At 43.1% G+C, this 25,991-nt stretch overlaps 1 protein-coding gene across 3 annotated transcripts; it reads right to left on the reverse strand.

The window, feature by feature from the left end:
- Window positions 1-1,242: 1,242 nt before the first annotated feature.
- On the reverse strand, window positions 1,243-24,719 carry KLHL21 (kelch like family member 21). Of its 3 annotated transcripts, none has more exons than XM_073316954.2 (5): window positions 24,619-24,719; window positions 13,858-14,882; window positions 10,381-10,786; window positions 5,931-6,003; window positions 1,243-4,102 (listed from the first exon to the last, which is right to left on the reverse strand). In XM_073316954.2, exons 2-5 carry the CDS (start codon window positions 14,873-14,875, stop codon window positions 3,809-3,811), a joined length of 1,791 nt encoding a protein of 596 aa, XP_073173055.1. In that variant the 5' UTR covers window positions 14,876-14,882; window positions 24,619-24,719; the 3' UTR covers window positions 1,243-3,808. The 3 variants fall into 3 exon arrangements, with proteins under 3 accessions (XP_073173055.1, XP_073173053.2, XP_073173054.1); XM_073316952.2 differs by lacking the exon at window positions 24,619-24,719 and adding an exon at window positions 24,413-24,608; XM_073316953.2 differs by lacking the exon at window positions 24,619-24,719 and adding an exon at window positions 24,288-24,606.
- Window positions 24,720-25,991: the final 1,272 nt, after the last annotated feature.

The following is a 25,991-nucleotide window of genomic DNA, read 5'->3' on the forward strand; positions in this document are numbered from 1 at the left end:
AACAAAACCTTTACAATTTTACATGTTTTATTTAGCTTGATCATTTCAAAGAAGTTTAAAAACGAAAGTATGAGAATAAAAATCCAAAACCGGTCAAAAATGTAAAATGCCTTTGCTTCAAAGGATGGTATTTAAACAGTATTTAAAGGTTTGGACACAATGAAAGTCTACAAAAAAGTTAAACACAAACCTAATTATTCAGCTGGTTTTGGAACTTCAAGATGACACAGGTCCAGCAGAGAGCACGACAGTAGGAGAATGTTCTACATAAATATACTTTAATAGTTCAGCATAAATACTTTACCATTCTACTATGCAAATTAAGTTATACTAAATTACAACATGTAGGCAGCAGTGCTCCACATCTTAAGATGGACTTGAATACATGTCTTAAATAACTGGCACCCTATTGAGCACCACATGGTTGTGTGTATGACTCCCATTACAATAACTGCACAAGCTCAGTGGAAGAGAGACTGACTTGAAGTTTCAGTTTAACTTTTGTGGGGACACAAATTGCTTGCTGGCATAGTATTCTACAGCCAGAAGTGAAGAAATTGCATCAATTCACTGCATTCTTCCAAGGAAATAGGCAAGCTTCACCAAAATGAGCCCTGTATCTTGCTTAACATTCGCTTGAGAACTGAGTACAGGAGCTAAAAGCATATTAAATATATTTTCAGGAACAAAAACATGTTTATAGAGCTGTAAGCCTCAAATAAGAAGCTATCCCATGTTCTTGCTTGCACATCAGCTAAACAAGAGCTAAGGGAGAGGGGAATACATAACAGAACTATCCTTTCTTTGTAGAAACAACGAGGGGTCCTTGTGGCACCTTAATTGTTTTTGCTGATACAACCTAACATGACTACCACTCTGAAACCTCTCTTTTTAGATTTCCAACTGGTTACTATAAATTTGTGATACTAAAAAGCCTGACTGAAATAACGAAATGGTCCACTGATTGGTATTCCCAACTCCCAAGTAGGAAACTCAGTGAGGTTACCAAAACAAAACAGGTTTCAGAGTAACAGCCGTGTTAGTCTGTATTCGCAAAAAGAAAAGGAGTACTTGTGGCACCTTAGAGACTAACCAATTTATTTGAGCATAAGCTTTCGTGAGCTACAGCTCACTTCATCGGATGCCGATGAAGTGAGCTGTAGCTCACGAAAGCTTATGCTCAAATAAATTGGTTAGTCTCTAAGGTGCCACAAGTACTCCTTTTCTTTTTGCAAAACAAAACAGAAGTTAAAGTTTGCCAAATCTATCAAGTTGATTTATTCAGTCACTTTGTTCCACCCACTGTGAAGTCTTGGTAGACTGAAGTCTACCAACACGAACTAGTTGTTCTATAACCCTGTCTTAAGCTACATTCTGGTAAGGCACTGTCAATTACCTGTCAAAGTTTAAGTGGTCCTAATTCAGAATAATGGGAAGAATCTCTGCTGAAAGTTTGCAATAGAGAGAAAGGTTTCAGAGTAGCAGCCATGTTAGTCTCTATTCGCAAAAAGAAAAGGAGTACTTGTGGCACCTTTCGTGAGCATGAAAGCTCATGCTCAAATAGATTTGTTAGTCTCTAAGGTGCCACAAGCACTCCTTTTCTTTTTGCGAATAGAGAGAGTGTTCCAGAGAGAATAGACTCAAGAGCTCAAGAGAAAATGCTTTCTCCCTTGGGAACTTAGGACATTTCAGTGAGTTAGGATATCCTACAGCATCTTCCAAATGAAGCAGCCTAAAGATTTGTGTGATTTAATATCTGGGTTTGTCATAAGTAGGTGAAGTTTAAATTCATACAGTTTTCCCACTGAGAAAGTGCACAGCTACAATCTTACCCACTGTTTCACTTCATCATGCTTTCCTAAGAGACATTAATGCTTGTTTTCAACTAGATCATGCAGCATTTTGAAATTTAAGAGCTCTGTAGCAACAGCCAGACATTCAATCAAGAAATTAGCAGGAAATTTCCTCTTCCATTGAAATCTGCTTGCTCAGGTTAAATACAGGAAATAGAATTAAGCCTGCCAGATCACTTAAATCTGAAAGCAGAACTTACTGATTACAAAAGCAATAGAGATCTAAAGAAAATTCAGTCTCTGTGAACTAACTAAAGGCCCTGATTAGCATTTACCAACTGCTCAAAAATTCCAACAGCTGCTTTAAATTATTCTGATGAAGGTCAATTCTCATGTGTAATATTAACATTAGTAGGTTCTATCACTCAACAAATTGATCCATTATAAACCGTAAATTTACCTTAGCTTAGCCACAATACTTTATCAAATGTTTGAAGCAGCATAAAATTATTTTTCTATATACCAAATACTGTGTAATAAATTACTTTGCTCAAATCCATGGGACAGTTCCCAAGGAAGCTCTTCTATACTTCTTCTCTTTAAATAAGTTCTCCCCTAAAAATACCATTCTCATCTACTTCCTTAGTGTCTAAATGGTGAGAATACACCCTCTGCATTTTACAGTGTCCCCAACTACTATCCAGGGCCTATCTGCTCAATCTAGCACAAATTTTGCCATTCTTGATAAAAAAGAGTCAAGTTAAAGTCTTTAGAGCTTATGGAACATCAATAATGAATAGCAAATAACTTCACGAGACAAGACCATACTGCAGAGATTTCTCTGCCAAGTTCAACTGCAGACTAAACAATTTGATAGAAATAAAAATGTTATCCAGATTTGAATGTCAATGGAGGTTCTTCTCCAAGAGATCTTTGACATGAGCCCCCAGCCTCTAAAGTCTCTCCCCACTCTTCTTCTCAGATGGATATTTGCTTAAAAAAAGAAATTGAAATGTATTTCACATTTCCCTCAATCTAAGTTTGTGAATGTGAATCATTTTTAAAATGCAAAGTTTCTAAAGAAACATTTTTCTAGTAAGGACCAATAAAAGCACAAGCTGCTTGGAGTAATGAAAATTCTGTATAAAAACTTACAGTACTGTACGGGTTTAACAATTAATTTATCACACATTTAAGGTAGCGGGGGAGGGAAATTTCAAACTTCATGACTCTCAACCTTAATATCCTTGCACTGACCTTTTTAGCAATTTAATAGGTTCTTCATGAAAGCATGAAGAGTGACCAAACTTTATTGTGGCTCTCGGCATATTTAGGGCTAGATATTTATATCCTCATATCTGCACATCTATAATGAACCCAAACTTTGTGGGTGGAATTTTCCCTCAGACCATATTGGCAAGGACCTGGGCAAGTGGTCTATCTTCCTCTGGAGCACTGAGCGGAGTATTAGATCTGAAGGCATATCTTACCAAACCAATCTCTCCCCTTTCAGAGAGCCTCTGGTATTAGCAAACTTTGGTCCTTCCTCTCTGCTATGTTCCATAAACCCCTCCACAAAGAATGGAATTTGGTGGCAAATATGAAATGTTATGATGTGGAAAGATGCTGACTGCAGGGTACTATTGACAGCTGTCTGATCAAAAGCTTCGCTACGCTGCCTGCAATAGTGGTGCTTGAGTAACAAGTGATTCTTTAAAAATATCTTTTTTCCAGAGTTCTCTATCAGAGCTTTTCTGTGGTTAATGCTGCACCTTCTCCATCCACAGAAAAGTGCTGAGGGACAATGCACCCAAAGGGGCCTGTAACTTTCTGCCAACTATGCTTCCTACAAAAACATTTTAATCTTTCAGGGTTTTTATTTCCTCCTGCTTGCAATTACTGATCAATCCATTTCAGAGTTTCCAAGCACCAGTTTGCCTCCTGCCCTCCCCCAAATTGACACTGGTTAATTGTAATGAATTCACTTCAAACCATAGAGATAAGTTTTTCTACTGTTAACGTAACTCATTAAGATTCTGATTATGCAGATTCTGGCGCTGCCTGTTTAGGTTAATGGCATTATCCAGAGCAATACTGTCGTCATCTTGTGTAGTTTGTGGCATGAACTGTCGGAATATGCTGACACTTCCATGCCAGAAGGTAGGTTCAGGCAGCCGTCCCACTATGCTCCACGTTCGAGTTTCTGGATCATAAGCTTCCAGCACATCCGAAAGTTCAAATGTGTTATCGTAGCCACCAGAGACATAGAGCTTCCCACCAAGCACAGCCAAGCTCCCTCCAACGTGAACCTACAATTAAAAACATGTTATTAGAGAGGACCACCCTGGCTTAACAAGGAGATCTTCAAAGACCTGAAACTCAAAAAAGAGTCATACAAAAAGTAGAATGTAGGTCGAACTACGAAGGAGGACTATACCAAAAAACAACAGAAGCATGTAGGGACAAAACCAGAAAAGCCAAGGCATAAAACAAGATAAAACTAGCTAGGGACTTAAAGTGTAACAAGAAAACCTTTTAAAAATACATTAGATGCAAGAGGAAGATCAAGAATAGGGTAGCTCCATTACTCAATGGAGGAGGGAAAGACAATAACAGATAACACAGTAATGACTGAAGTGTTAAATGCCTTTTTTGTTTCAGTTTTTACCAAAAAAGTTATCAATGATTGGAAAACCAACATAGTGAATATCAGTGTAAATGGGGTAGGATCTGAGGCTAAAATAGGAAAAGAACAAGTGAAGAATTACTTAGACAAGTTATATGTCTTGAAGTCAGCAGGGTTTGATGAAATACATCCTATAATATTTAAGAGATCTCTGAACCATTAGCAATTATCTTTGAGAACTCATGGAGGATGGAAGAGATCCTAGAGGACTGCAGAAGTGCAAACATAGTGCCTATCAATAAAAAGGGGAATAAGGACAACCCAGGGAATTGTTCTCCTTAACCAATGAGGACAGGACATGAAGTAATGGGTTTAAATTGCAGCAAGGCAGGTTTTGGTTGGACACTACAAAAAAATTCCTAACTGTCAGGGTGGTTAAGCACTGGAACAAATTAGCTAGGGAGCTTGTGGAATCTCCATCACTAGAGGTTTTTAAGAACAGGTTTTACCAACTCCTGTCAGGGATAGTCTAGATAATACTTAGTCCTGCCTCTGTGCAGAGCATTGGACTAGATGACCTATCGAGGGCCCTTCCAATCCTATATTTATATGATTATGCCCATTTAGGTAGGTACGCTGATATCTAGCCTAGCAGATCGTCCCAAATTTGTGGGTCGTCTGCTATTGCTGGCAATTGCGGCTCTGAAACAGGTATAGTGCTCACAGGCCCCAGCAGGTGACACAACAGACACCATACCGTCTCCAACAGATTTTCCTATCACCTTATTGAATTTTGCTCGTAATACGCTGCCAACACAATTGTAACAGAACTGACAAGTCCCAGCCAAATGGTCAGCAGCATTAACTCCAACTAAAGGAGCTATAATCCAAGAACCACAAAACAACAAGATACAAACAAAGATCTCTGCTAACCTATGCAGCTGCACCACATGATGGTTTGGGCACTTATGGCTTGTCTACACTGTGCATTAGTCCACAATGGAGAGGAACTGGCCCACGTGGACCCTGCTAGCGTACACTAAAAGTTCCCAGGTGCATTAACGTAGTATCGTATACTACATTATTGCACACTAAACTTTTAGTGCAGGCCAGTTAGTGCGTGACACCCTAGTGTGCACTGGAATTTATACCCTTCTAGTGGCACCTTAGAGAGTAACCAATTTATCTGAGCATAAGCTTTCGTGAGCTACAGCCACAAGTACTCCTTTTCTTTTTGCGAATACAGCCTAACACGGCTGCTACTCTGATACCCTTCTGGTGTGAACTAATACACAGTGTAGACAAGCCTTCATCGTTCTCTATTTGTTATCTAAACTACAACTGCTCTGAAGCAAGGACTACCTTTTGCTGTACATGGCTGAACATATTGTTAGCATTCACTGAGTTTATTTCGTGTTGTGTCAGTGCTTAAAAAATTAAGTCACTCCCCTACCCAAAGAAGTTTATAGTTTCCAACGGTTTTTTAAATGAACTCATTGTCAACATCCTACCTGAAGCATAGGAGGGATTTTGTCCCATTCATTCTTCATTGGATTGTAAACATCCACTTCGGCAGAGTCATCTCTATAAAAGAAAAAAGGAAACCACTATTCAGAGAGCTGTAAAGGCTCCCCCCATTTCATCAAGCACAGGTGAAAGTAGTCCAACCAAGTGTCTGAAGTGCTACATTAGCACTTTTGCTTCCACCCTGTTACATTCACAAACCCATGTGCACACTGATCAAATTGCACTTGCACCAAGACATGAGATATGGTGCACACTTCAGACTCCTACATGTGGCTCCTATAACGCAGCATCAATGGCCAGCACAGAAATCAATGGATCTACATAGCCCCAGGTGCTGAAGAGCTATGTATTAGAGTGGGCTGCATCATTATGCATAGGAATTCTCCTCACTACTTGTGAACTGGTGCTTGTGTCCAAAGAATGTGAATAGCACTTCTGTGCTTCTCCAAAGTCAAAACTACACTTAAAAAAATAAATTCTGGTGGAATGAATTTTGAAAAGAATACCCAGCTGGACAACCTAGTTGGGTGCAGTGACCCATACACTGGAGGCAGAATGAACCCAGAACACTCAGGCGGTGTTTCTGCCTTCCCCTGCCTACAACTGCCTCATGGTTATTCAGCCCTGGTGCCTGCCCAAGACAGGATGCAAAATTATTTGTATTACAAATAGTACCTAGAAGCACCACTGTGCTATGCTGATAACTGCTGGCCAATCCTAAACATAAAATTTGCACTTGTGGGTCCCACTACAGATAAATTTACTGCAAATTTGTACCTGATAAAATAATCTGGCTTTGGTGATACGAGTGCACAAGAACATCTTAGAAAAATAACTGACATTTTGGGGTGACTTAAACCTCTCCCCACCTAACATTAACACTAAAAGGATCCATGTTGGATTGAGACTTCAGCCAATGCCAAATTTAAACCGGGGTGGGGGTGTCAACAAAGGGTGGAGAGAGGTCTGTAATGGAAGAACTAACAGCAGCACTATAATCCCATAAGGCTTCTTTTACCCATTCCACTCATGAGACAGGAGTGTGACAGCAACAGGTGAGGGATTATTGTGACACAGAAATGCAATTTGCTAGCATACGAATCTGGAGATTACAAGGTCAGGGTAGTCATAGCAGTACTTAAAGTAAATCCAAGAAAGTACTATCAAGAATGAAGTTAGAAGACTACCCAAGAATACAAAAGAATCTTCTACTTAGTTCAACCACTAATTAATTTGAGCTTCCATTTTAACTGAATCAGTCTCAAGAACTAAGTTAATTGAATTTAAAGTAAAAACTATGTACTGTATTAGAATCCATTTCAATTGGTATAGACATCTTTTATCGGATAATTCAATCTCTGGCTATAAAGTCCTTTGATTAAAGTTAAAAATTTGAATGAGAGAAAAGTGAGTCCAAGACAATTAAAACTGAGTATTGTATTTTTCAGACATTGTTACTGACTTTCCAAGAACTACCATGTCCTTTGCAATCTACGACAAGCACTCTAGTGATGACAGAGAAAACAAAATCATCTGCTTATTCCAATCAAAGCGATAGCAACAGAGTGTCTCGAAATAAGAGGAAAGTGAAATAAATAAGAGTCTTTGCAGACATCCCAGAGCACCACCTCTCCTGATGGCTATTCATTTAGAAGCCATCAGGCTTATGAAAGGGTCTGCTTAGTATACAGCAAAATCCAGGTTTCTGAACTATAGTTATAATTAGTTAAAAACAGGATGGATTTATTTAAATCAATGTAATTTAAATACTTGATTTTAATCACCAATCAGGAAACCTTGATTTAAATCAAGGATTTTAATCTTGTTTTGCATTTGTACTTTAGTTATTTTCTTAAAGAAAGTTGATTCTCACTGGTTGTTAATGATTAAAACATTGGATTTGCAACTGAATATAACCTTTACACTAAATTTGGTGCTTCTTTTTGTTAACCAGGAGGATACACTATATTGATACACTTTAACCAAATATAAAGCTTAACTTACATTTATTCAGACTCTTAAATTTTACTTTTTTATTATGTTAGATCATTTTTTACTTGTGATTTAGTGTCAAGCTCAATTTGGAAATTCTGATTCAATAAAGAAGTGCACAAAAATCAGCACTTTAATTTTTGTATTAGTTAAGTAAAATTACCTTAAATGTGCAGATACATAAGAAAAAAAAGTACATCAAAACATGTTCTGCATTTACTGATTTATGAAAACAAAGTGTTATCTGTAGTTAGTGAATTGAACTGATTATTTCTGGTCCTCATTGTCCTTCAAGAGTTTGGAACTAGTTTATCTCAACCTCTCACAACCAGTTTTTATGTATAGATTGGAAGAAGAAAGCAAGCTTTTCTCCTTTTTCCAGTGTACATTTTTTCCCTTAACTTTGACTGAACTAGTTATAGAACTGATCTGAATATACTGAAACAAAAAAATATTCTTTGTGTATCTGCAGAAGATCCTACTACTGTCAAAAGCTGATTAAGCATGTCAACAAATTCTGGTTATAGGTGCTTAGCCAGTGACTTTCACCAGTTCAGTGGTTTAATTTTCTGTAAAACTTCAGCAGCAAACATGTGCTGCTTATTATTTTAATTTAATACAGTTTTAATATATTATTGTAAGTTTAGACCTTAACATAGGTTGTCAATTTCAAAGTTTATTTTTTAAAAATAAGCCTGTATTTAATTTAAACAAAAAAACCGCTCAGATTTAAAATTAAAAAAATCTGATTTTTAAATATTTTCAAATCAATTTTTATCCACTGTGATTTAAAAAAAACAATGAATAAGTTTCCTTATGGCTCCCAAGGTACATGCTTCATAACCAGTTTCCTTAGTTTGAACTACTTTCGGAAACAATCTCGGAGCAGAGGTGTCTATGCAGAGGAAAGATGGTCCATGGGAGTCAAGCATTTAAAAATCACACTGGTTTAATTCAATTCTATGAACCTGAAGATTCTAAACATCTTAAATACACAGAGATCTCTTCTTCCACCTGTTGTCTACCTCAAACAGAGCATTAATAGGAGTTTCAGGAATTCAAGTGAAGAGCGAAGACAACCCTTTTAGTGATACTGCTTTAAAAATCCTAAAGTTGCTGTCAAGTTACAGCAGAGAAGAGTTATCATAGTTTACAATGTTTGTTGTCACTAACAGTGCTGCATGAGGCAAATACTTCCAAGAATAAAAGTGAAAACATACTGCTTGCAGGCTGGGAGGGAAAACAGGAGCAAGAATGATTCCACATGCTCGTCCGAATAAGAACAAGGCATTCCCATTTCAAGGTTGTTTCTAATACAGAAGTAACCCAAGAGACTAGTTTTGCTGTGATGCCATATTTATTACTGTAACTAGGGTTGGTTGTAAAGAAGAGAGAGAGATTTTATTCTCACTTGAAGAAAAAACCCACCTAAACTGAAAGTTAGCAGCTTTGGTTAGTAAGTCACCCTTTGATCCCATGTATATGACCTATTGTTTTGAGACTGTCCTTATAAATTATCAGAAAAATATCCCTTTTGCAGCATTTTTTTGGGGGAAGCGAGGAGGGGGTGAAGAAGAGGAAGAATTTTCCCTTTGCTGTGTCAGGTAATTTTCTCAGCTACTTACCCAATGAATCACCAATGACTTCCTACTGCTGCAGTACCCCCCCGACAGAGGTGTGTATGGGCAAACTACTCAACTGTTAGAAATTCTAAACCTTGACCTACCAGTCTGCTGAAAACAGCAAGTAAAGCAGGCTCTGCAAGCGTACAGGATAGATATTCTGATGAAAGAACCTTTTCAATATTAGTTGAATACTGAAAGAGGGAGAGGAATAACTTCAAACAGCTGCTGGAAGCCAAGATGTTGGACTGAGCACGAACAAATCCAAATGCAGCAAATAAAGATCTTGGATACAACTTACTGCTTTAAGGAAACCCAAAGGTAATAAAACAAAATTTCTGGGGACTATTTTTAATGTACATTTGCTCACGCACAAAGACAATACACTCCACTAGATGAAGTGTTTCAGTGATGGAAAGCCTTTCAGTTTATTTTTTAAGTGGATAAGTATTTGAACCATTAGAACTCAACACATAATGGTAAATCTTGGTTTAAAAAAAACAAACCATTTCATCTCATGTTCTCTTATCTCATTACACATGTGCTATCTGCTGTACAATTTAATATTTTCTTGGAGCTTATTCATATGTGTGTGTGTGTGTGTGTGTGTGTGTGTGTGTGTGTATTTTAAGTAATAGTAGAACTGAATTAAAGCCAATAGAACTCAAGGATTCTACTTTAAAGTAGATTTCTCCTCAGTCCAGATTTGTAAAATTGCCTCCGTTTTCCAAATTGTGGATTTAAATCCAATCCTTCTACACTATTTCTCAAAAAAAATCATTCTATAGTGGGATGGGGTGGGGGATACATTATTACTTACCTTATAAAGTATATAAGTCCATTAAGAGTCACAGTTTTTGGTGCAAAAGACCACGGAGGCAGCTGTCCACAGTTCACGAGGGACCAGAGGTCAGTTTCAGGGTCATAGCATTGTATAACCATGGATTCTTTGCCTGCTAGAGAGCCAATAGCAAAGAGTTTGCCACGACAAGATGTGGTAGAACAGTTGTCCATTGGGTACAACATAGGCTGCAAAGCCTCCCAGGCGTCTATGGAGTGGTCATAACGTTCTGTGCTGTCTGAGGCTATAATATACAACAGTCCATCCAAGACTGTAGAGCTGTGGTATTCTCTTGCTTTCAACATTGGAGAAACTTCTGTCCACTCATTCACACTGGAGTTGTATCTCCAGACACAGTCATAGAGCCTTGACCCATCTGATCCTCCTACAGAAGAGAGCACATTTCATAAGTAAATATTTTGTAATATAGCCCATTGTGGGGGGGGGTGGAGAGGAAGACAGACTAGGGGTTTTATGTAATAACTCAGTCCTTTATTAGGTATTCAAAAATGTTATTACTTTCCAATACTATAACAAATTTTGCTACTTCCCCAGCCTACTTGTTGTTATTAAAATATTCAGGTACAGGAGAAAAATGGCAGTTTGTTTCACAACAATTTTAAGACTAATGGTACCACTCAATCTCAAATTTGTTTGGAAATTTCGAAAATGGGCCTGTAACTTTGTCTCCCAGTTACTCCCAGAATCTCAGAGTAGATTCCCTCATGTGATGCTCAGACGAAATCTGATGTATTATCAACTCAAAACACGTATCCCAGATTTGGCTAACTTCCTAACCATTTTCTCCCTTCCCTATTTACAACCCTCACCATATCCCTGATGAGAGGGCTTGGAGCTGGTGACCCAATACAGAGCAACTTTCAACAATGATTAATTAGCCAGCAAGTACTGATAAGAGTCCAACTAACACTTCTATAATAGTTGACAACAATATCAGTGGAGCAAATCTAGCATGCAAGCTCCATAAACTAAAGAACAACCTTAGACACCTGACCCCACTTCACTACTGCCTCATACAAAAATCTGCTTCTAAGCTTTTCCTTTACATCTCTTTTCCTCTGAGCTACAACTGTAATGCGAAATACAAAACAGTTATCCATGCATCTTCAATGACAACAGACCCTGTATGCAAGTACAAGACTTTTGGAAGAAGTCAGCAATCACAAGGTGTGTGACAAAATGCTTGGCATTCAGAATTCCAGGTCAATCAACCTTGCATTGTTTTTGAATACTACCATATGTGACTTTCTTTGGATGCAGAAATAATACAAAAGTATTCCATTTTAGCACATCATCATGTTTATGACATTACTTAAATCACAGGCATGCTTTTTGTTAAGTCAGAGATTGAACAGCTTTCTGTTCACTTAGGCCGGGTCTACATACAAACTTTATCGGTATAACTATGTCTGTTCAAGGTGTGAATTTTGTTGACATGGTTATACTGGTAAAACGGTACATCATACAGTATAGCTTATTTCTGTTTGGGTCCCTTTACACTGGTATAACTGCACCCACACTGGGAGTGAGGGTGAGATGGGAGGTCGCTGCTTTATACTGGTATAGTTAAAGTGGCAAACTGGTATAGTTAAACTTGACAAACTGACAAGAGCCAGGGAGTACACTAGAGAAAGAAACACAACTTTTGCCCTTCAATACCATAAACGCACTGCTGTGCCAAGGTTAAATGACACTGAGAGTCATTGAAGTCCAGAGTATCAGAGGACTTTCTGGTATGTTTCTACCTTGAGCGCTGTGACGAAGTAAGGATTTTCCCTTGTGTTGTATGTGAGTCTTACTGTTTTGCATGAATATTGAGTATGCTTCAGTTTCCCTGTGTGCTGCACCAATACCTCAGTGATAGGAATAGGGGTGTGTGACTTTGGCTGAGACCTTAGGGGCAGGTGAGGCTGCTCTAGCTGCCTGAACATATGCTATGACCAGTGCCCTTCGTTGTATGCCCAGGAGGGGGATGCAACCAGATGACACTCTGCCCAGGAAGTGAGACAAAGACAAGGAGGAGGAGCAACGGGGATGCTGGCAGTCTGCTTGGGTGGACCGGAAGAGGGGGAGTCCAGGGCTTCTGGCCCAGGACTCCCCAAGACGGACTTGGCTGAAAGTCACTGATTTCTGTGCTAACAAATTCTGTTCTACGCTGTGTTCCCGTCACCTAATAAACCTTCTGTTCCAGAGCATCACCTGGTGACTCTGTGACAAGCATACATGGTATACTTTGTGTTGCACCCTGTTATTTACTTTTCTCTAAGTTCTGCTTTTCTTAAGTGTTCTCAACACAGCAGGAATTTGAAAATGATCTGAAATCAGACTCCTACCCTGTTGTCTTGGGAAGTTACACCAACATGTGTCCTGAAATGCTGTCTACATACTCACTAGTATTAGTCATTATGAATCAGCTGCCTGTCTGAGATCAGCTACTAAATCCATCCCAAAACGAGAATAACTACAGAAAAGGAATCCCTGTTGCAAAATGAAAACTCGCATTTATGCCAAACATCTGAATAAAACTTTAGACATGGTCCATTTGTGAAAAACCAAGAACCACTGTAGGAAACCTAAATATTTTCATTACACATTTAAACATTAATGTAAGCACAAAGTGGAAGAGTCTCCTGGATGATGGACCCCACACATTAAAAATAAAAAGTGTTCAGGAGGTTCCTTCTGCAAACACTCAAGTAATATATAAAGTTGCATACATATTTATTTTCCTGTTCACCTCTGAGTTCCAAGCCTATTAGCACAAAATTAGAACAAATCTGACCCATAAAGTAGCTTATAACCCCAAGCAGAACAACAAAACCATTTCAGGTTTACCAACACGCTGCACTAGCCTGTACTTAGAACCAACCACAGAGCCCTGAAGTCTGTCACAATAGAAGTGTATACAAATACCTTTACACAGACTTGTACACAAGCCTCCACACAGAACAAAGTGTTACTGCACTGTGGAGAAGCCAAAGTCCCTTTGAAACGGGCTGTTGGAATGCGTGTCTGCTTACAACGTATGCAACACACTCGTTCAACATTTTCACAGAAGCCAAGGAATCATTTCCCCTGGCATTTAGCAGAACAGAATGGTTTCTGAGTCTTTGCAAGAGACACCCTAATTATGAAGGCAGATCTCATTTCAAAGAATCATTACTCTGCGAACCCAAAACAAGCCATGCTTAGCCCATCCTGGGACTAATGGCAAAGAAAAGAGGGAACTTTTTATAAAAATACTAGTGCTTTGAAAAGTCAGGGATCTCATTTCTGGCCTCTTCTACAGCTTTGCCGATGCCCCTTGATCTTTAAACCTAAAGCCGTCCCCCCATCCCTTGACAGACTTGGGCTCCCTCCAGAATAATGCCCAGCTGTGGCCCTTTCCCCAGACAACACTGCTCAGGGCATCAGATCCAACGTGCCCATCCTTACCTGTCACGTAGATGTCATTGCCCAGCGCCGCTATGCTGTAGCCACCACCCAAGTGCTCGGGAAACTCAGCCAGGTAGCGCCAGTGCCCCGTTCGTGGGTTGTAACAATCAACGGTGACCAGCTCATCGCAATCACGGTCGCAGCCACCAATGAGCACAAGGATCTCTGCCAGGCCGGTAGAGGGTCGTGGCCGCATGCGAGCACATGGCCCCTGGTCATGCCGGTCATAGCGAGCAGCCTGGAAGTCGCGGGCCTCCCGCAGGAGGCGCAGACAGGGCTGACAACGCGCCACCAGGGGCTCGCCCTCCACATGTGCCAGCAGGTAGAAACGGCGCACGAAGGGCAAGCGCACGTGGGCCAGGAGCTGCGGCAGCAGCGGGGCACGGGCAGCTAGGTCAGCACGCACCCAACGCAGTGCCAGCTGGAAGGCGGCCTCCTCCTTGGGCACACACAGCTCATCGTCCTGCAAGTAGGAGATGAGCCGCGCCAGCGGCAGCCGCTCCAACTGCGTGCTCAGCTCACCCACATGGCGCAGCACAAACCGGTGAGCGGCAGCCGCGAGGGCTGGGCAAGCAAAGGCCTCTGCGAAGTCCTGCATGTCCAGCGCGTTGGCCGGCTCCAGCTGCCGGGCCAGCCAAGTGCCACACGCCTCCTTCACGGCCGGGAACTGTAGTAGGTCGGCGGCGCGCAGCAGCCGCTCCGCGATGTCGGGGCCCAGCTGCCCCACCCGACCAGTGTAGGCAAAGTCGAGCAGCAGTGCCAGGCACTCAGGGTCCACCCCATGTAGCCGTACTCGCTCGGCCCGGGACTCCCGCAGTGACCCGCCGAACATGGCACGGAAGTAGCCAGAAGCTGCAGCTAGCACAGCTCTATGTGCCCCAAACTCACAGCCGCCGGCCACCACTGTCACATCAAGCAGGCTCCGCTCAGAGCGCAGTGCACTCAGACCCCGCAGCAGTGCCACTGCGTGCGCTGGTTCGCCTGGACCCCCACCTCCTCCTGCCGGGCTTGGTTCCATAATATGCCTGTGGGGGAGGCAACACACAGCAGGTTAGCATGAGGCTTCTCAGGCACTCACAGCCCCCGTAAGGACCAGACCCAGCCCATACCACACGTGGCTCCTGCCCCCACCCCCTGGTCATCCACCCCTTTAACTCCTAGAAGCCCAATGGGCCTAGGCGGCAATCAAGGGCAGAGCCCACAGGTTAGTACACCCCCTCCCCCCCACACTCATGTCAGGGACAGCTGCTCTAGTTTAGAATATTCCCATCAATAGGGGGAAGGGGCCTCCCGAATGGATTCCATCCCAGCAGGGAGACTCAGTTTATACAGGGTTCTGTAGAAACCACAGGGATTCGGCAAGCTTTCCTCTGTGGTGAGGGGGTTGCTTCTGGAGAATTGCTTTGCAATCACAGATGCACCAAGCAGAGCCTCACACTTGAAAATCAAGGCAGGTGAAAAGACCAGTTGTGACCTTTTTTTAAAAAAAATATGGAGGATGTCCAAGATTGTTTGAAAACAGGTCTGGCGCGTAGTTTTCAGTTTATCCACACACATGGTCTCAATTTTCTATACTACAAACTTCGCTGGGGAAGAAGAAAGGTTAGCAGGATAAACGCACAGCACATGAATTTATCACTTCTAGTAGCCTTTCTTCGTTTCAAATAAAAGTTTTGCTCAAATGCAACTAATTTCTTTAAAAAGAAAAGGAGGACTTGTGGCACCTTAGAGACTAACCAATTTATTTGAACATAAGCTTTTGTGAGCTACAGCTCTCTTCAACAGATGCATTCAGTGGAAAATACAGTGGGGAGATTTATATACACAGAGAACATGAAACAATGGGTGTTACCATACACACTGTAATGAGAGTGATCAGGTAAGGCGAGCTATTACCAGCAGGAAAGCAGGGTGGGGTGGACACGACAACACGACAACCTTTTATAGTGATAATCAAGGTGGGCCATTTCCAGCAGTGGACAAGAACTTCTGAGGAATTCCAATTCAACCCAACCCACTATCTAAAGACACTTTTGGGGACTGGTTGTTATTGTCAGAATTTAGTAAAGGAAGAAATAAACATTACAGTAAGTAACAGTTATTTAAATGGGCACTGAAAACAAATGGAATGTTACAGAAGAAAAAAGTGGGGGAATTTCTTATTCCATTTAGAGAGAGCACCTGCAATCTGTACTTGCAAAACACTGCAGTCTACAAAATTGAATATTTTACTTTACTTCACAAAATGGACAAGTTGCAAAGACAAACTCAATTACAAGATACAGTTTCTCACTGAACTGTAACAATAAAGCTATGTAACTACAGGTCAGCACATACTGTTTCAGTTGCTTTTATAAGTACTCTGGTACAAGTCATACAAGCAATAAACATTTTAACAGAATCAACGAAGCGTGCTATTGCCTACAATAATGGCAATCCCATTACTTGACAAACATTTAATAATAAAATACAGAAAGTCAAGCTTGAGCAATCAAAGTATATTACTCATCGGTAAGGCTACGTTTTAGTCATGGGTATATTTATTAAAAGTCAGACAAGTCACAGGCAGTAAACAAAAATTCACAGTCCATGACTTGTACTATACACCCCTAACTAAAGATTAGCGGGGTAGCCCTGGGAGGTGCTATGGGGGTGGCATGCAACCCAGAGTTGTGGGGGTGGTGCAGGTCGGGGGGGGTGAGGGTTGGCAGGGCTGGCAGACCCCCCCAGGCTCCGCACAGCTCCCCAGAAGCAGCCGGCATGGAGGGAAGGCCGGGGGGCTCCACGCACTGCCCCCGCCACGAGCACCTGCTCCACAGCCAATGGGAGCTGTGGGGACATGCCAGCGCTTCCAGAGAGCCCTCCTGAGGTAAGCGCCACCCTGCCCTGCAACCCTCTGCCCCAGCCCTGAATCCCCTCCCACACCCAAACTACTGCTCCTGCTGGGAAGGCGTGGTGGCCCAAGATTGCCCCAGTAGCGGCTGGCGTGGCTGGCCAAGGGGCTGCCTGAGCTGCTCGGACAGCCCCAGAGCCAGCTGCACTGGCCTCTGCAGAAGTCATGGAAGTCACAGAATCGGTGACAGACACACAGCCTTACTCACTGGCAAATACATTTGTTTTCTTATTTTCCCCATTCAAACCTTCCATTTTCCCCTCTTCATTTGGGGATCTCTGACAATCTAGTAAGAGTTTTTTGAGTGCTCAGTTGCAGGTTTACAAATGGGATAATAATATATTCTTAGGAAATAAAATAAGGAGTTCTGTATGCATTCTACTATCTGCACTGCAAATGTATGCTATTAAAATTCCTTGCTAGATTCATTCTGCAGGACAAGTATTTTCACAGAACTGTAACAAAATTAAACCTTTAAATGCCTGATGCTGCATTCTTTGTGCACTCCAAACACCCACTGTAGTCAGGGAAGTGAATAGCTCCCTTCACACCAGATACTCATCTACAAGGACTGCTGTGCACATGCAAGAACTAACACAACCCACAGAGATTTAGTATCTTTCACAAAATGCAATGTATGGTCTTCATGGGATCAAAGGGACAAAAGCCCACGCTAGACGCCTTGGGGTGGCACAGCAACTCCTCCTTGTTCTGGCTTCAACATCCACAACATACCGCAAATGGGAATCTATCTTAGGACATTAACAAATAATTACAGCCACGTGGCAAAATGTCTCCACAAATGAAGTCCCTCTCTGCAAGAATTCTAAATACTACACAGACTAATTAACAATCTAGTCTATGAAATAATGTCTTAAAATATAAATATAATTATAAAATGGCTTAGTTAGTTTACTCTTTTCTGGATCTAAGCAGGACTATAGTAACTATGGAACAACCTTAGGAACAATTTAAAGAAGGGGGGGGGCAATAAAAGGTTCATCAAACGGAAACTGTCCTCAAACCAGGGAAACAGGATGAGATGAACAGCCTTTAAACATTCCTACCTACATTCCTCAAATGTGGAGCTTTAGCAAGATGAATTACATAACGTGCTAACAAACAACTGCTCAGTATTTTCTACACTTCAGTCTCATAATAGATATTTTAGAAAGAGAATCCAGATTTAAAGTTCATAAGAATAAGACTGAACTGGATATTGACAGAGCAGGGTGTATTGATTTAAATCAAAGCTTTAAATAATTGATTTTAATCTTGTTTTGCATTTGTACTTTTTAGTTATATTCCGGACAAAAAGTTGATTAATTGCTTGGTAAGAAATAAACACATGGGTTTCAGAGTAACAGCCGTGTTAGTCTGTATTCGCAAAAAGAAAAGGAGTACTTGTGGCACCTTAGAGACTAACCAATTTATTAGAGCATAAGCTTTCGTGAGCTACAGCTCACTTCCTCAGATGTGTTGCACACATGGGTGTACAACTAGATATAATCCTCACACTAAATTTTGTACTTTCTTCTAACCGGGGGGGTAAATAAGTGTGTGTACATGTAGTGTAAGCAATTATATAGTTTAACACATTTATTCCAATTAATGTTTGCATTTTGTATTATGTTAAATGATGAATGATACATTTCTTATTTACCAGATGATTTTTTTTACTTGTGATTTGTGTAAAGCTCGATTTGGATGCAAAAAGGACATGAAATTTGAAATGCACAAGAACATTTTAAAATGGATAGATAAATAAAACTAGCTTAAATGTGCTGGATATGTGAGAAAAAATTAAGTATCAAAACTTGTCTGGCACTTAAAAATGATGAAACAAAGTATCTGTAGTTAATGAATTGATCGGATTGTTTCTGGTCACTTTTGTGGATCTGGGTCCATGTCCTTCAGAAATTTAGATCTAGCAGATCTCATCATCTCATACCTCATTTTTAATCATAAATTGAAAAAGGAAAAGAAGCTTTTCTGACTTTTCAATCACAGTCGGCTTCTCAACTTGGAAAGAGCTAGCAACTGAACTGAACGGGATGAATAAACTGAAAATAAAATATACCCTCTGCACCTGCAAAAGAGGCTACTGCTATGAAAAGCTGGCTTAGCACTTAAAATCTGGTTCCAGATGCTTAGCCAGTGATTTCCTCTAGGTCAGTGGTTTGATTTTCTTTAAAACTTTGGCAACAAACGTGTATTGCCTGAACTTTTTTTTTTAATTTAATGTAACCAATTAATAGATTTTAGTAAATTTAGATTTAACACAGATTGTCAATTTCAATGTAACTTCAAATTTTTTTTAAAAAAAGTATTGAATTTAATAAATCTGATTTAAATAATCTTTTTTAAATTACTGATTTTCCCACCCTGTTTGAGAGAGCATATGTACATAAGCTTCATAATTTTATAAATACCACTACCTAGTCCTGCATCCATGCCATCTGGGGCTGGGATTTTGTCAGGTATCATATGTAAGCAGTATTAGGCCTGGTCAATATTTGCATAGGAGACCACCATTTGCAGCCAAAGCAAAAATCCAAGTGATGGCAGAAGTGATATGGGTGCTTTAGTATGGGATGCTCTTCCCTCCAACTCGGTGGCTGGGGTCTAAGCTCTATGGGGCTGTGAAACTGTCAGCTGGAAAGGCAATCTCAAGCTCAAGACCCTGATCACTTTTAGTCATTGAAGGCCTGTGCATTTTTTGCACAAGTTAAGGTGTTAACCCTAAGGTCCTGGCTAAATTCCAACTCATATTTACATTGTCTTTTAAAATCCTCCCACGTGTATTAAATTTGTTTTTTCTTTACTAAGAAAATTCAGCTGTCATACAATGGCTGCTGCATTCCACTCTGGCGAGTTAAGTGATCCCTATTCATACTAAATCTAAAGCATCTTGGGATCTTTCTGGATAAAAGGGTCCTATATAATGTATAGCATTAAATATATTGCTTATAGGATACAAAAGTAATTAGGATGCCTTTAAACAAACAGTATACTAACTTATTATTACATTAATTGAAATGCAGCAAAAGCTTAGAAAATAATTTAAAGGAAGGAAAGTTAAGTTCCTACAAATACTAGGCACTGCAATTTAAGATACAAATAATAATAAAACCCTGCTCAGATAGGAATCCTAATGGATATCAGGGCCACATTATGCTAGGCACTACACAAACAAAGGCTGAGACAGTCTCTGTCCTGAACAGTTTACAATTTAATAGAAAAGATAAAGCATGGAGAGGAGAGAGATATAACAAACCAGCAGAGTGAACAATATGATGTTCCACAAGTGTCATGCTACCGCCACAATATTTTTTGGGGGGTGGGGCAGAGGGGATTATTGGGAAGGAATCAGAGAGAGACACAAAGGAAAGGAGAGAGGGCACCGAAGGGGGCAGGGATAAGTGAAGGGAGGAAAGGGAGGGAAGAAAGGGAGCATTGGGGGGGCAGATGGAATAAGGTTGAAGTAAAGAGACCGAAAGAAGGAAATGGACAGTTAATAAGCAAAGCAGAAAAACTGTCTAGAGGATTTTGATGGAGGCATTTGAGGTTGTTCGTTAAGGGTGGTGGGCTCATCTAGGATATGCTATTAAGTGGACCATATTGCAAAGTGGTTTGGGCAGAAAACGGAATCAAATATTATGGACATTTGTGTTTTTGCTATGTTTTACATATTTTTAACATCTTAGATCGAGGTCTTTAATACATTTAATGAAAAAGACAGAAAGCCATGTCTCCTTTACACAGGAATTGTTAATCAGTCCAAAGGAGGAATAGCGGTAATATATAGAATGATGGTAACTGATAGCGGGGCATTAATGCAGGGGTAGGCAACCTATGGCAGGTGTGCCAAAGGCGGCATGCGAGCTGATTTTCAGTGGTACTCACACTGCCCAGGTCCTGGCCATCGGTCCAGGGGGCTCTGCATTTTAATTTAATTTTAAATGAAGCTTCTTAAACATTTTAAAAACCTTATTTACTTTACATACAACAATAGTTTAGTTGTATATTATTAACTTATAGAAAGAGACCTTCTAAAAACATTAAAATGTATTACTGGCATGCAAAACCTTAAGTTAGAGTGAATAAATGAAGACTCGGCACACCACTTCTGAAAGGTTGCCGACCCCTGCATTAATGCAACAGACTCTGGCACTAAAACAGTTTTTCTCCAGCTCCCATTTGGCAACAGACTTGGTCTCACATTAGAAGAGATTGAACGTATTCTGGAAAAGTCTATCAGAGTAGAAGATATGACTGCATAGAGCTGGCAAAATAGGAAATGAGACAAGTCAAACAGCAAAAACATTTTAAAATAATAGCACTTTCTCAGTATTGAACTAATCCCAAAGAATTAGAAAATTAAAAAAGAACCAGTGAGAGAAAACATCTTACAGAGTTACATAAAACAGATATGTTGATAGTTTTTCTGGAAGAAATTGAACCCTGCAGAAGAAAAGCAGTGGAATTACTAAATGGGCTAGCCTGGAAAAGTAAAGTAAAAGGAAAGTGTGGTGCTTCTGAGTAGACATGGACTGAGTGTTGATATCTATATAATATTTAACAGAGTACAATTTTGTTTCCTAATTTAAAATGGATTGTTATGTAAATGGAACTTTTTTATACCTTCCTCTGGTGGTTCACAGTTTACTCTACCACCCTAAGAAGATAAATAAAACAATTAAAATAGCCACTTGACGATTGTTGTATAGCAACTAGCAGATACGGTTTTCCAGAGCTGTGCATATTCATACACATATGATCACTGTAGTTTGCCCAAGTTCCGTTCCAAGGGGAATCCCCTTTCCCCCAAAAGGGGGTAGAGGAATTCAGCCTTTACGGCTCATTCAAACATTGACCCTTCTGCAGACATTGCCAACAGAGAGACCAGTTACTAATAAAGTTTTGGTTTTTTTTCCATCCTGATATCCACAGTGGGAACACTATTGTGACCCCCAGCTCTTTTGTTTCAGGCCACCATATACACATCAAATGTGAACTGCTTTCAATGACTACCTCAGCTTTCTTTAACAGAGAAAACATATAATTTCAGGTGTAAGATGCTATCTTGCTCTGAATCCTGAAGTTTCAGAGAACGAACTTCAACTAATAAGACAGCTGTAAGAAAAGCTGACAGTAGCAATAAACCTGAGCCGATGTTGCTAGATTTAGGATGTAACCCCATGTCATTTATCAAGACCAGCAGCACAAACTTTCTCATCTAAAGTATACATAAAGTTGCTGTACTTGTGATGGAGCCAGGGTCAGAGGTCCTCTCCAATCAGCATGGCATAGCCAGTGCACTGAGGGTATTTGCAAAAAGAAGAACGTGAAATAATGTGTTTCTTTAAAAAATGTAAGTAGGTTTTCATCATGACTCAAAAGGAATCAGTTGTCTTCTACAAACAAATACTAGGATATTTGTCACATCTCATTTCTAAATTAAGTTATTTTTCAAAAGTACTTTGGCACAAGAGTGGATTCTTCAACAATATCTGTACAGTAACTATTGATCAAAACTCAAGTTGCACACAATGCCTGCCTTTCCTCCCTGATGATCTTACACATTAATTACTAGACTCACCACCTGATTTCCTAAATTCCAGAGCAAGGCAAACATGCAGGTACACAGGCAAAAAGGCAGTACTGTTCCTTGCCCATAGATGGGCTGGACACACAGCTATTAGCAGCAGCATTCCCAGCTCTAAGTAGGTGCCGGCACATTACTGTCACAGACAGGAAGTGTCAAGAAAGCTAGAACAGTCTGGAACTTAAAGTGCAGAAGGCTACAATCATACAAGCTTACCGCTCAGAATTTCGCATAAAATTTGAATGATACATGCAACATGACTCAGTGTCTGTTCCTCATTAACGTTATAATTTAGTACTACACTAATATGATTCATTTGCTCTTAAAAAAAATTGTGTAAGTGTTTTGAGAAAGTTTGCCAAAGCTGAAGAAGTCTAAAATTAGACCTATCTGCTCTGTTTTGTTTGGTGAGCAATCAATCATATGCTCCTTGTGTGTCCTCTCTTCTCTGCCCACCCCTTTCTACTGAACAGGCAAAGGATTCAAATGTGCAAGAAACAAACTGAGGAAGGGGCTCCTCATCAAGCTTCAGATACAGAAAAGGAAAAACAATGAGGAGTCCAGTGGCACCTTAAAGACTAACAGATATATTTGGGCATAAGGTTTCGTGGGTAAAACACCCAGTTCTAACTCTGCCACTACAGAGGAAACGGATTGACTTAAGGAAAAAAAGAGCAAGAAGATTTAGTTTGACACTTTGAAGAAAGTCCTTCTAATTTAAAGTTTCGCTGTTGAACCCTGAAGAACCTGTTTTGCACCACTTTATTTTGTTGTTCACAGATTACTAACACCAGGGCATGGTTCTCAAGAGACTGGTTTGGTGAGATTTTATTATATGCCACTCGCTTTGTGTTCGGTTACAACAGGGAATTTAATTTGTTTTTATTACAAGTAAAAGTCAAATTCTTTAAAAAAACAAAAACAACTATTGAAAACTGTGTGCTACAGATGCTCATTATCTCCACATAAAACAGGGGTCAACAACTAATTAGCGTTTTGGAAAAGAGGTATCTATACATTAATAACTCACAAGAGTGTTCCTTAAATCCTGGATTATATTTTGGAATAAGATTTTCCTTGGCTGGCAGGTGCTCAGGCTCTTTAGCTAACTGAACAATTTGCCCAGAGACACTTTGCAGAATCTGATTCTGTCGGTGTATAATTTCAGTGGATAACACTGATTTTATTCCTAAGCCTTTTTTAAACCTTTTGTTGATTTAAATTTTCACAGTTGTGCAAAATTATGGGGGAGAATCAATTAGTTCACGACAGGCCCTGAGAGTCAAAAAAAAAAAGCTTTCGAGCTGTCAAAACGCAAAATGCCAATTCGCATGTCAAAATATAGGAAGTAAATAACCTTAAACTAAACTCTGATAAACGGTAAAGCAATATGCGTCATGCTTCGCCTGCCCATTTTAATTATCGATGGCAATATTCTGAGAGTGAGAGAGAGAGAGTGAGTGGGTGAGAGAGAGAGAGTGAGTGGGTGAGAGAGAGTGGGTGAGAGGGTGAGAGGGAGAGAGTGAGAGGGTGAGAGAGAGAGAGTGAGTGGGTGAGAGGGTGAGAGTGAGTGGGTGAGAGGGTGAGTGTGAGTGGGTGAGAGGGTGAGAGTGAGTGGGTGAGAGGGTGAGAGTGAGTGGGTGAGAGGGTGAGTGTGAGAGTGAGTGTGAGTGTGAGAGAGTGAGTGTGAGTGTGTAAGGGAACGCTGGCACAAACCCAGCCCTCCCGACCCGCGCCCCCTCGCCCCACAGAGAGGATCCCAACCGCACACCGGAGGGGCGGGAGAGCACGAGGCAGCGGGACACCGCGAGCGGAGGACGGCGGTTCCCGTCTCCCGGAGTCCGAGCTGACCGGACAGCTCTGCCCCGGGTCTCCCTCCTCCGGCATCACCCCCTCGGCCGGCCCCATCCGGCGGGGCCACGGGCTTACCTCTGGCCCGAGCCCCGCGGGCCGCGCGGCTGCTCTCGGGGCATCAAGCGGCGGCCTCGCGCAGGGTGGGGGAGGGGAGGGTCTGAGGGAGGCGGGAACGCGGCGGGCCCGGCAGCGCCTCTCACCGGGGCGCGGCTTGGCGCGCGGAGCCCGTCGGGGGCAGCAGCACGGCCCGGTGGCGCGCCCCGCCTCGGAGAGACAGGCCCCTGCGCGCCGGCCCGGCTGCCTCGTGACAGGCCCTCGTGGGGGCAGGCCCAGGGGAGGGGCCTCCCCGTAGCCCCACACGGCCGCGGGCGAAGGGAACAAGAACCCGCTGCCGGCCCGCGCTTACCGCTCCGCGCGCCGCCGCCACCGCAGCACCCCCAGCCGGCGGGCCTGAGGGAGCGGGAGGCATGCTGGGGGCTGTAGTTCTCTCCGGGACTACAACTCCCGGCAGCCCCTGCAGCGAGCGCCGCCGGAGCCGCTCGCGGGGAGGGGGAACGACAACTCCCGGCAGCCCCTGCAGCGAGCGCCGCCGGAGCCGCTCGCGGGGAGGGGGAACTACAACTCCCGGCAGCCCCTGCAGCGAGCGCCGCCGGAGCCGCTCGCGGGGAGGGGGAACGACAACTCCCGGCAGCCCCTGCAGCGAGCGCCGCCGGAGCCGCTCGCGGGGAGGGGGAACTACAACTCCCGGCAGCCCCTGCAGCGAGCGCCGCCGGAGCCGCTCGCGGGGAGGGGGAACGACAACTCCCGGCAGCCCCTGCAGCGAGCGCCGCCGGAGCCGCTCGCGGGGAGCGGGAACTACAACTCCCGGCAGCCCCTCTGCCTCACACGGCGCCCGCCCCCTGCCCCTCCTCCCTCCCACCGGTACCGGGCGGTTCGAGGTGTCGGCGCTGCCGGGCGAGATCGAACTGATTCGTCGGTATCGGGCCCGCGCTCCGGGCAGCCCCTGGCCCCACCTGCCCGACCCCGGCCGCCTGCGCTGGGACATGGACCCCGACCCCTGCGCCTCCCCCTTCCCCCTGAGGTGAGCCCGGGGCCGTCTCCCCCCCGCCCCCTCCTGCCGGAGCCCGGGACCTGCTCCGCGGCAGCCGGACCCCCCGCTCAGGGGTCCCCGGGGCCCCTCAGCGACAGCCGAGCCCCGGCCCCTCCCCCCCTCAGGGACCCGCCCACCCCCGGGCCAGGGATCCCCACCCCCGCCCGGCTCCTTCCCCCCCCCCGGGATCCTCCACCCCGAGAGGCCCCCACCCCCCGAGGTCCCCCGCCCGGCCCCTCCCCCCCGGGGATTCCCCTTCCCTCCCCAGGGATCTTCCACCCCGAGAGGCCCCCACCACAAGAGATCCCCCGCCCGGCCCCTTCCCCCCCCCCCACGGAATCCCCCACCCGAGATCCCCCGCCCGAGAGTCCCCCCCAGGATCCACCCCCCGAGATACCCCCGGCCGAGAGGCCCCCCACCCGAGATCCCCCGCCTGGCCCCTCCCCCCGATATCCCCCACCCCGAGAGCCCCCCACCATCCGAGGTCCCCCGCCCGGCCCCTCCCCCCTGGGGATCCCCCTCCCCCCCGGGATCCTCCACCCCGAGAGGCCCCACCCCCACCCGAGATGACCCGCCCGGCCCCTTCCCCACCCCACGGGATCCCCCACCCCCACCCGAGATCCCCCCCGGCCCCTTCCCCCCCCCCCGGGATCCTCCACCCCGAGAGGCCCCCACCACCCGAGGTCCCC

Source organism: Lepidochelys kempii, chromosome 18 (assembly GCF_965140285.1).
Source record: "Lepidochelys kempii isolate rLepKem1 chromosome 18, rLepKem1.hap1, whole genome shotgun sequence".
Taxonomy (NCBI): Eukaryota; Metazoa; Chordata; order Testudines; family Cheloniidae; genus Lepidochelys; species Lepidochelys kempii.